This window comes from Diadema setosum, chromosome 18, assembly GCF_964275005.1.
Source record: "Diadema setosum chromosome 18, eeDiaSeto1, whole genome shotgun sequence".
Lineage (NCBI taxonomy): Eukaryota > Metazoa > Echinodermata > Echinoidea > Diadematoida > Diadematidae > Diadema > Diadema setosum.
In genome coordinates, this window is record NC_092702.1 from 5,139,607 (window position 1) to 5,152,384 (window position 12,778).

The window sequence follows — 12,778 nt, forward strand, 5'->3', positions numbered from 1 at the left end:
GGCATTTCATGAAGCGTTTTGTTAGATCTTCTCTTTTTGACTAACTGTTATAAGCTACTAAAATCCTTGCATCTGATTGGCTGAGAGCAAATTTGTCAGACAATTTTTTCAGACGAAACGCTTCATGAAATGCCCCCATGCTATCATGTTTGGAAGGTCAGGGTATGCGTTGACAGCACTGGTGACACTTGCCATCCTTTCCTTCCAGCGTGAGAGAGAGTGATCGAGTGCCAGTGAAGGAGGGTAGACTTCCTTAGCCTATGCTTGGAAGGCTTGCCACAGAGGGCTACCTTGAACATAGCATTGGCAAGATGGTTACTAAGATGGAAGGCATGGGTCGGATGATAATCTAATAAAGGTTGGGGCAAAGTCTCCAGAAAGTGAAGAACTTCTCTATTGTCTTGAGATGGGTCAGTACTCGGCTCATGTCATCCAAGGACTTTCTACGAGACATAAAGGCAAGATCATCTGCAAACTTCCTACGTGAAGGGAATGTTATGTCACCATGTATATGGTAAAAAGAGCTCTAGTGGAGTTAGTTTACAGCCACCATTAAGGAGGCCATCATTCAGAGTCCTAACACTGCTGGTCTGGTTACCTAGAGCAATCCTGAATCTGCAAGTGCTCAGAGACTCCAACCCCAAGTACCTTCTGATCTGGAGATTCTCCCGCCTGAAACCCCTAGCAAACGGGAGACTCCAACTTGATGTGCGCGAAGCGCATATATTATCACGAGCGCGAAGTTCCCTGCGGCCGGGGTCCAGGGCCCGCTTGAGCTCTGGAAGCTCTAATAGGGTTCTTAGTGTTCTCTTGTGCTATCTAAGGCTTATTTTTCAATATACGAACACACAAAGTAAGAAATCATTTCAAGTGGGAGACACAGAGCCAGGGCAGGAGAAAGTAAATCTCAAGCGGGAGAACGGGAGATTTCGCAAAACGGGCTTTCGGCGGAAGATCTCCCGTCGAAAGCTGGAGAGTTGTAGTCTCTGAGTGCTGAAGATTAAGGACAAGCAGTGTGAAGTTGTTAAAACACTGCTTTCAGAATGAGGCAGCACTGTACAGATCTCAGAGTCTGTCTTGACATCATATACGCAAACACATTCACTCAGAAAAAAAAAAATGGTGGTAGAATACATCTTCCTTATATAGTTCAGCTAGGTTAACATGAAAAACTTTTGGGCCTTGTTTTCATTTCAGAGATTTGACAACAGGAAGTGAGGTGGTCCCTTTTTTCCACTTTCCCCTGCCTCATGTTCTTTCTCTGGTGAGGGGACTGAAAAGTTTGTATGATATCGCTTTTAGATAATGTAGAACAGGAAAGGTAATTGGAAATTTCATTTGTGTCATCATCTAGGATTCAGCCTTTTATCAAATTGTTAATGTCAAATAATTCCTGATAAACGATGTTGATGTTGGCGTCAATTCAAGCTTTGGTGGGTTTTTTCCAAATTTCTTGGGAAAAATTCAGATTGACGGTAGCAAATTTGGATGTTTGCATCAAAGAATAAAACAGCTTTTGTTAGTGACAATCCTCTGATTTATAATCAGCACACAAATTGAGAAACAGTGTACCTGGGTGACAGAAAAAAAGAAAAGAAAATTTGTTTTTTTCCATGAACACTTTGCCGTTCATATTGTGCAGGGGTATGTGGGTGGCATCCATTTTGAAGTTTTGTATGAAGAAGAATATAATAAGCCTAAAAACAATACATTTTCCGTTTGTTTGCTTGTTTGTTTGCTTGTTTTGCTAGTGGCACTCATGAGATTTGCATGGCACATGCAAAATTTGATAAAAGCGTAGGTATGTGACTGAAAATTCGTCTTCTATTTCTATGCATATTTTTTGCCATTCATATAGTACATGAGTGTAGGAGTGGCGGCCATTTTGAATTGAAAATAAGCTTAAAATACTAAATGTACCTCTTCAAATGAAAGATTTTTTGCATGTGCAAGTAGAATTACTCAAGGAACAAAAATTTAAAAAACTTTGATGGAATAATTGGTCATAAAATTGACATAACTGGGATTATCATGGCCAAATTAGCATATCTGGCGGCCATTTTGGATTTTTGCATTTTGCCGAAAATGCTCAAGGTTACGCGAGTGGCATCAATCGGATTTGGAATCAGCACCCTCGAATTGACAAGAAACCATCAAAAAACATTGTATATATCAAAAAACAAGGTTAGGTGCATTTTCTATGGAGCCTAGCCTGGACTATATGGTTTATGGTAATTTCTTTGGTTTAAATGCAGATAACAGATTGTGTCTGTCAAATGTATACCCATTTCACGCTTATCTTATTTAGTCCACAGACTAAATTTGAACCATGGTCTAAATTTAACCCGTTCTGTATGGGAATCTGGTGGCCTGCCTATTAAGTCTATGGGTATTTCAGAATTTAGCATGGAATGGTTAAAGGGAAGGTAAACCCAAAGAGCAATGTGGATTGAGTGAAAGCAGCAATATTAGTAGAACACATCAGTGAAAGTTTGAGAAAAATCGGACAATCGATGCAAAAGTTATGAATTTTTAAAGTTTTGGTGTTGGAACCGCTGGATGAGGAGACTACTAGAGGATATGACGTATGAGTGGACAACAATACAAAGAAAATATAAAGGATATTCAACAAAAATTCACTTTTCTAGAATTATGAAAGAGCAGTGGACCAACCGCTTTCAGAAAGCAGGGGGAATAATTGCTACCCTTAACATATGTCAATATCAAGTTGATGGAATTTGTAATTTTCATGAAAAATGGATTTTTGTAGTATTTTCTTTATATTTTCTTGATATTGTAGTCCTCTCATACGTCATAACCTCTAGTAGTCTCCTCATCCAGCAGTTCCAACATCAAAACTTTAAAAATTCATAACTTTTGCATCGATTGTCCGATTTTCTTCAGACTTTCACTGATGTGTTCCTCTAATGTTGCTGCTTTCACTCAATCCACATTGTTCTTGGGGTTTATCTTCCCTTTAAACCCCCTTCGTGAATTTGGGCCTTCATGTGAGAAACCACCAGTTTGCAGTGCCATGGATGAGGAAACTGTTCACCCAATGCTCAGAACATGAAAACAAAAAAAAAAAACTGTAATTTTATAGAAGCAAAAGGATAAAACTAATTCAGTGAAAGGGTGGTTAGGGTTTACACCACTCCCAAGTGGTATGTGCCATCCTGACACGTTATACCTACTACAAAGAGAAAAGAGTGGAGCTCCAGAGGGGCGGGGCCAAAGACAAAGACGGACCCGGCGGTGGTGTAGTTGAGAAATATCTCCACATTGGTGCCCAGCCAGTTGAACGTGGTAAAGCCCGGCTTGGTCCTCAGGATGAGTATGCCCAGGAAGAGCTGGAGGTAGATGCCCCAGTAGACGGTCTTCCATCTTATCTGAGAATGAGAAGAGGGGAGGGGGGAGGTATATAGTTTTAGTATCCACAAGCCACCAAGCGAGATAACTTTCACTACCACTGAACCAAACATTTAAAGGTACAAATGGTTTTCATTCGAGCACATGTGTGTGCAGTACTCAATAGCTTCAGTGCAGGCTGTACATCCAAATGGATTGGGCAGAACGATTTTTCTGTGAATACGTAGATGAAAACATACGAGTATGATGCAATTGCTCAGCATGAATTCAAGAACTTGCAAATATGTTTTCGAGCCGCTCAGTGCAAAAAATTAATCATGCAATCATGCCCATATGCTTTCTGCCTTTTTACATAAATAAACAACACAGGACACTTTGAAAGAGGATCTAAATGGGCCAAAGATCTCCCAAGTCTAATAAAGTGAATCCTTTAAACTGACAAAGACTAAACAAAGTGTCTCTTCATTTGAACAAAATTCTCTCTTCTCTACACATGGAATAACAATGAGCATATGAATTCCCTAGAACAGAAAAAAATAGGTCTCTGCACAGACAAGAAAAAAAAAATGATCTTCACGTCTGCAGAATGGCAGTTTCTAAATCTTTTTCTCTCTTGATCTTTTAGTCTTATGATTGACTCTGATCATTTCTGAACATGTTGGGACGAAGCACCCAGGCACTCAAGCTGTGGTTTATAGCTACACCGCCAGCATTCAGCTTTAAAAGATCACGAACTCTGCTGTTCAACATTACAATCAAGAGTCAAGTGCCCCTGCCTTGGGGTATCCTCTTTCATGACAAAAAGTCCACCTCAAGTTGGAGCATCTCGAGCACAATGGGACCACAAACATGCCAACCTACTGGAGGTATATGTGTGTGTGAGTGTGTGTGTGTGTGTGTGTGTGTTTCCCTATTACGCCAACAGTGACGTCGAACTGAGGGAGAGAGGATGATGTGGAAAAAGCAGGTGCCAATCACAAAGAAGGTGGAAGTGGGTCAAATCACGTCAAGTAAAATGAAAGCATTATTCTGTATGTTTTGTATGTCTGGGTGCATGATTACATCTATGCCCCCAAGTTTGTTCACATTAATTTGCAGTAAAATCTCTGATGAAAGGGGGGAGGGGGGAAGTGTACTTCAAATAGAAAAGATTCAAATGAATCTAGAGTACTAGTATGTATCTCATAGATGCCTGCAAGGTAAACTGCCATCGAAAAAACTGCCATTGAAAAAAAAAATAATTGAAAATCAGAAATCATTTCTGAAGCAGAATCATTCCTTATCAAGAGAATCTCTGGTGGTTTAGGACATTCAGTTATATTTGATTAAAGGTCCATACCTCAACAGAGGAAGTGAATGTACACTGTTGAACTTTATGTCCTGAAATAATGAATTGCAGATTGAAATACTTCTATGCATGGACTGTACATGTACTTCCGCCCTTTGCCCTAGACACAAAATAAGCATTGAATTTGCAGTGGGCATGAAATCTTTGTTTTATTTTCTTCAGCTCTGGTGGTGGGGACGGGACATCAACACAATCTGCTTGGCAAGCTTAGATTTTTATCTGATGTCAAGGCTACATTCTATTCAAAAGATGTTTTGTCTCCTACAGATGTTTTCCACTTCCTGGTGTATTATACTAGCTCATGAAGGCTATAGATGTGGAAACATGACACCCTGCATGTGATCTATGTAAGTTATTCATATCTGATTTACTCATCCTTTTATCCCTCTCATCCCTCTCAATACAGTCACAATTATTTAACCCTTCAGGCCCTACATGTATGTGCCCAGGCATGCAATTGATTTTGTCAATTTTTTTTTTTAAACATACAGTAACCCAATCCAAACTGGATCTACAGGTGTAGTTGTACAGTTACCAATCCCACTCGGGTGTGCCTCAATCCAACAGGAGGGCCATCGTGACACAATAGGAATTGGGAGATTAGCTAATCTCTATTCATTAACAATTCGTTTCCACACATCTGTGCTAATAGTGCAGAATCAAGCGTGTGTGCCAGCAGGAGCATTGTCATCTTCATCCTAGCTCCTTGACTATGATTATCACCATCTTCATCAATCATCATGATCATCCTCTCTATCATTATGATTGTCACCACCACCATTATCCATCATCATCATTGTCAATATTGGCTGGGGCAGTGGCATCTTCACCCTAGTTCGCTGACCATGATCATCATCATCTTCATCATCTTCATCATTATCCTCCTCCTCCTCACCCTAACCATCATCACCATCATCATCATCATCATCATCACTGTCAGCACCAGCAGGAGCATTGGTATCTTCATCATCATCATCATCATCATCATCATCATCATCATCATCATCATCATCATCATCATCAACACCAGCAGGAGCATTGGTATCTTCACCATTAGCATCTTGATCACCATCATCACCACCATCATCACCACCGTCATCATCGTCATCATCACCATCATCATGTTCACCATTATCATCACCACCATCATCACAAGGACCTTCAATTTTATCATCTTCATCTACTCACTTGTTTGAGAATTCTCACCTCATAATAATTATAATAGACCCCGTTTACAGTGCGGGGCTGGGCCGAGCCGCGGCCGAGCCCAGCCTCAATTGCGGGGCCGAGCCCCGCAACTTTGTCCATTTACACTGCCGGGCTCGGCCGCGCTTTTAATTCAAACCTTTCAATATTTTGTCGTGGTGGCGCTCTGCTTGTAAACAAACGCAATTTGGTAAAGTCTGGTTTTCAGACCTTTTGCCAACTGGATTCCGTGGCGACGAAGTCGCCGTTCGGGCAAAGGCCTTTGCCAAAGGAAAAATCCTTTGTAGGACAAAATCACCTTAAACTATACTAGTTTTTGACGTTGAGGGGGTTAATATCCTGAACAGCAAAATAGTACGGGCAGAGGGTTTGGAAGCCAGACTAAAATTGGCCGCGCATTTGGCCCAGTTTGCGTTTACACTGAGGAAAGGCCGAGACCACCTCCAGAGCGTGGCCAAATGCGCGGCCAATTTCGGCCCCGCATTTGGCCTTTTGTGCGTTTACACTGAAATAAAGGCAGGCTCGGCCGCGGCCGCGGGCCAAGCCTCGCACTGTAAACGGGTTCCTAGACAGCCCACTCAGGTGCAACAATTTGGTCAGTCCAACAGGAACAGCCATATTTACTCATTGGTAGTACTTTCCAGATGATAGGCCAGTTGGCAAATCAAATGGTTGACCATCATCATCATCGTCGTCGTCATCGTCATCATCGTCATCATCATCGTCATCATCATCGTCACCATCATCATCATTGCCAGCATCAGCAATATTGTTCTCATCACAATCTTTTATTTCTACCAAACTTTATTATCATCCTCATCGTCATTGTCTTTTTTGGTAATTTTCCATCGTCATCACTGCAAACCAATGTCATCCTCACTCACATCCACCATCTCATTCTCCTGTGAATCCTGTCACTCACCCTTCCTGGGTATTTGGACACCAGGACACTGACGAAGAGCAGGAAGATGAGCCCCAGAACGGATATGAGTCGCTGCGGCTCCTTAGCGATGGACGCAAACACTCCTGTTGCAGCCGCAAGAACAAGGAGGAACAGGTTCACGCCAATGTATAAAGACCTGAGATCGGGCAAATTAAAGGTTGGGCACATTAGTAAGCAAACATAACTATATTACATTATATACCAACAAAATGTGGAGACACATCCGCATAATTGCTATGTGAATGCAACAAACACGAAAAGCAAAGAGACAGAAGGGTAACATGTGTGACATTTTAAGCAACATGATCACATTAATCTGTTGACAACTAGTTCTAAGTATTCTCGAGCAGGTGTCTACGGGAAACGTGTAATATAGCAAAATCAGCCTATCATCAAAGGTTTAACAGGGCTATCAACTTCTGACTACGACATTATAGGGATGGTATAGTTTTGGTTGAGATGGGGATTCAGGTCTTAACTTTTTGCGAGATATAGAGCACATAATTCGAAGAGGAATTAAAGGGGATGGCTAGTAACCGATCAGTGGCAATCAGTAGGAATGCTGAGGGATGATTGTTCCAATCCTTGTGGGATTCATTTAAGAGTACATTATATATCTACTGTTGTGTGAAAATTATTTGCTTCAGAACGGTCTCATATTCAAGTAATGTGCAGATTAATGCCCCGTCACTGACCAGGCACGCTAACCTGGAAACATTAAACTGCACATTACTAGAATATGAGACCATTCTGAAGCAAATCATTTTCACACAACAATAGATATATAATGTACTCTTAAATGAATCCCACAAGGATTGGAACAATCATCAACAATCATTCCCACTGTTCAGTTACTAGCCTTCCCCTTCAAACAGCTTTAAAAAAATGAAAATCGGTCTTGAAATGGCTGAGAATATCTAAAAACAAAAGATGCTAATAAAAGTTGGGACCCACCTTTTATTAGGACTACTTTGTTTACTTTATTTTTGGATAACTCAATCATTTCAAAAAATGATTTTCATCAAATAAACTTTCAATTTCTCTTAGAATTGTATATACTCTCTAGTATTTTATGTAAGTGGTTTCTGATCATCTTGCAATTGGTTGAATTTGGAATCCCCATCTGAACCAAAACTACACCATCCTTACAAGGCTGCCAACATTCACCCATCAAAATCAGGGAGAAACTTGTGTGTCATATGCATCTCAAATTATTCCCAAATTAATGAGACTTTTATATTCTTTTGTCAGGATATGACAAGATAAATATTAAAGTAAATAGGAAGACTTGGCAGCCCTGTACTGATACATGAAATGAGCATACTCTGAAGGTGAAAAAAAAATTTGGTTTCAAAATAGCAAAATTGTTTCAAAGCCATATTTTCTCATTTTGGATTAAAAAAAAAGTTTGTACCTCTTTGTCAATGAAAAAAAAAAGAAAGAATGTCTCATGATTTCACAATCCTCAGACTGATTTGTTGTACATCAATTCTCACAAATCCCAACTGAGTATGGTATCAGGCTGAACATTATCAGAATTAAAGCCAGTTCAGTGTTGCATTCTAAGCATGAGCAGATACAGGTCATTTAAGAAATATGACATAATGAGACTTAAAGTTGTAAGGAGTTAATGTCATGAATGGCATCTCCACAGTCTCTTTACATTTTAGTGAAAAAAACAAACACTTTTCAACATTGAAGAGAGCTTGTCAACATATTAAAACAAGCTAGATTACATATTAAAGTGAGTGAAATGTAACTTTACAATTATTTGCTTTAATGGTTTAAAATTTGAGTCATTTGAACCATCGCTGACTGCCAACTGGTCTAGTCATACTGAAAAACAAGATTGGCATGAAGGATAGCAAGTGTCATTTACAAAAAAACAACAACAACAACAAAACCATGGTAAATATCAAACAAAACATCACATTGACCTCATTCATGTTCCATCATGTGTGTACCCATATTAGAAAGCTATAGAAAAAAAAAAACTTCTGTCAGCAAATTAAAGGTCGAAAAAAGGTACCCTACATTGCATGCCTTATAAAACACACATACACCAAAAAACAAAACAAAAAAAAAAAGCCCACAAAAAAAAAAGTGAACAAAGATCTCTATTAAAAGCCCAAAACATGGGGGATGCAAGAATGAATGCATCCTAAATTTGGAACAATTTCCGCAGGATGCCAGTCTGCCATCTGAGCAATCACAATTATCTCTTTGCCCAGGACGTCGGAATACTCCTCTAATTAGTCCCAGGTCTCAGTCACGCTGCCATTAATGTCTAACATTAGACCCTGACTGACATTAAAAGGAAAAGGACCGGTCTCCTAAACATCCAGCTCCTTAAGTCTTTCATTTGATAAAGACAAGCGAGGGAGACAGACAGCTTGTCAGTTCTTCTCCACTTGCGATATTAGATGAGCTCTACAGTAATCTGGGACTCTTGGCAACGGAATCAGAAGTCTTGTGCTGCATCCATTCATAGATAATCCTATTAGATGTTGAGAAAGCATTGCGCACACTGATTTACCACTTTACAAATAAAAATAACTACCTCTACTTTTTTTTAAACTCAAAAACTCTCTCTCTTCTCTCTCGCTTTCTGGATATACGCGTATTGAGGTTTTTCATTCACAGAGCACTCATTGACATAAGAAACTCTTCTCACTCCTCTTAAACCTGAACAATTGAAATACTACCCAGGGCAAATGAAACTGCATTATCATTTCCGTGTTGGCATCCTATTTGCAGTTTACATCAATAAACACAAACATGATAACAAATAATAAAAAATATCTGATCACGTACAAACTGCTGTGACCTAAAAATAGATACTGTCAGACAAGGAGAGAGAGAGAAATAGAATAAGAGAAAGAGAGAGAGAGAAAAAAACAAAAAAAACTTTGATGTCAACAATGTGCATGTCTTTCAAAATGTCAATCTTCTCCACAAGCCACTGTGAGGATGTGGGATATGGATGCTTGCCCGCAAAGATATAAAGGAAAAGTGGTATTATGTCACTTTATTCAAATTCATGAGATTCCATCGAGATGTTTTCATTGCAACTGATTGATAAAACATGATTTATGTCGATTTAGGGCAATTTGCCAATTAGTTACAATTATGTCGCTTTGTATGAAATTATGTCGCTTTGTATGAAATTTAAAAGAGAAGCAGATCAGTGTAAATTTCAGGAAAGAATCAGATAAAAAAACACACAAAAAAGTTATGAATTGATAAAGTTTAGAGAAGAAGACAAATTGGCAACTCTGTGTGATGCAGGTGTTGCCCATCTCTCCATTTGTTTTGTAGACACAATATCACTGAAGTGTCATTTTTCTCAAATATTTTGGCACAGACAACTTATCTGCACAGAAGGTCATGCAAACATACTCATTACTTCATACCAAGAACAGATCTGCGAAACTTGTCTGGTTGATTTGCCAAGATGATGAGTTGTTTTGGAGCACTTTGAGATCAAAGTGTGAAATGATAAAATCATTCAACTTTCCAGCCATCACCTCTGAGACATAATCTGTGTCTGAAATTTTAATATCTAGCACATCCAGTGTCTAACAGCCAGTGTTTAGCACCCAATGAGTTAACTCTTTATGTGCCACGTTCGCATGCCTGACTCAGTCGACGGTGTGCCAACTTCGCATATTCTGCTCAAATGCACAAAACCACCTAAACCGATCGATAAAATGCCAAATGCCATAAAACAATGAAAACGTTTCTCACGATTTCGTTCCTCTCACACATAGCTTGCATTTTATGTGGTGATTGGCTAGCAAGCGGTGTTCTCTACTGGATTTGTGTGTAAATTCTAAATTTTTGTCACTATTTTGTGTGCAAAAGTCATGCCTTTTTGCAATAATGTAGTTCCTGGTCATTTCAAAGAAAAACAATAACAGATCTGTCATACAATTTACATCAAAACAAAGCTTGGCATTTTCTCTACAATTTTTCTCACTACGTGTCAAGCTAAACAGAAATCTATAAAAGTTACATGGATTTGAAAAACAGAATATTTTCCCAAAGCATAACAATGTTGGTGTCTCAGAATAATGTGGCACACAGGGTGTTTCCACCATGGCAAATAAAAGAGTTAAACAAAATGAGTAAAAACAATTTTGGTAATATATCACATTTCAGATACTAGAGACATTTACACTGACAAAAAATAAATAAAAATAAAGTACCATTCAAACTGCCAGAAAAGCCATGATCATTCAAGGTTTTTTTTTTCAGGAAATGTACATGCCCAGGAAAAACACAATCCATTCATATTTTGTTTTTGCGCCTTCTTTTGTTTTTGTTCTGGGAATGTGCATACACTGGAAATTCCCTGAGCAAAGGATAGATGTCATGCTGTATGACCAAAACCCAATATGAAACTGCCAAGTTAAAAAACAAGAGACCCGGGGAGTCTTGTGCTCACCTGAGTATTGCAAGTCCACCTTCCATGAAGTACACATAGCATTACCATAGCTTTCAGTTTACAATTTCAGAAAAGATATATTCCATCACCCAAGTGATAATATGTGCCAAGTTTGGTGAAAATTTGACCATGCATTCTCAAAAAAAAAGATGAAAATTACAATTAAGTACAATTGACGCCACACAACGGATGAAGAACGATCACAATAGCTCGCAGGTGAGCTAAAAAGTCACTCTTGATGAGGATTTAAAAAAAAAAAAATCCTGTTTCCACTCACATACTGGAATGTGCAAGAATCTTTTGGTAGCAGTGGAAATGCTCCTTCTGTCATGGAATCTCTTCAAAAATCCCATGAACTGCAGCTTCATACTTATTGCAACCGATTGACGAATCGTCCTTCATCAACAAAAAATAAACACCATTTGTTCAGTGTTTCAGTAGCAGCCATGGTTATACAATAATGGGCATACATATAGTGGACTCCCATTATAACAAATTCATCGCGACGGGCAGTTTCTTTTGTTACTGAAAAAACTAAACAATAAAAATACATAGAGTGGATAATTTTGCTGCCTGAATTTCCACTTTGTTGTAACCGGAATTTAATTATAACCGTCACTGGTGTTTGTTATAACGGGAGTGCACAGTGCTCGTGTTGGATTTTAACCAACAATCTCCTGATAACCAGACAGGCTTTGTATCCACTAGCCCAATGAACTTTCTTCAAACAGAAAGAGCTGGTTCTAACCCTCACAGCATGCTGGAGGTACATGCACGAGTGTATTTATTCAAATTACTGAATTTTTGTGTCAAGTTGTTTATATTGTGTCTAATTGACAAACAGAATAATCGTTACTTATCTATGTTGATAAAGGGCACTTTTGTCAATCAGTTGCAATAAATAACAACTTGAAACAAGAATTCATTAATTTGAGCTTCATACATTGTATCTGGTTTTTTTTTTTTATGCTTTCAATGTTGTTTACAGTAGACAAATCTGTTTCTAATTTCGTTGAAACCACTGTTCATGAGGTTAGCAGGGATGCCAACTTTGAAAACAGCATTGCTATACTTTGAGGGATGAAAAGGCATATTTTTGGTGGAAAAAACAATATTTCTACTTTTCCTGCAATAGACATGTTAACAAACTTTGCCCTGGCACAGGATAAACAGATGTGTCCTGTTTCTGTTCTACACTGGAAAGAGGAACAAGCTGACTCAGAATTCAGTGACTTTTCCGATTCCTCTTGGCACCCACAAAGCATCCATCTTCTACTTGCATTTTTTTTTTTAACAAATTGTCAGTGATAATAAGGGTACCTATCACAAGTTTTTATAAATACCATAACAAGATCATCCTCTAATTGGTTCTAAGGGGAGACCCCAGGAGTAAACAATAGGAGGTGTGTTTCTTTTTGTTATTTATTCCAACAGGAAGACACAATATCATATGACAACGTTAGTA

At 38.8% G+C, this 12,778-nt stretch overlaps 1 protein-coding gene across 1 annotated transcript in view; it reads right to left on the minus strand.

The window, feature by feature from the left end:
- The window catches only part of LOC140241945 (solute carrier family 28 member 3-like), a 71,521-nt gene that overhangs the window by 13,483 nt on the left and 45,260 nt on the right, over positions 1-12,778 (minus strand). The window contains exons 4-5 of the mRNA XM_072321692.1: positions 6,846-7,002; positions 3,195-3,389 (exon numbers count right to left, since the gene is read on the minus strand). Coding sequence (XP_072177793.1) covers positions 3,195-3,389; positions 6,846-7,002 — 352 coding nt within the window. The remainder of the gene's footprint in view (positions 1-3,194; positions 3,390-6,845; positions 7,003-12,778) is intronic.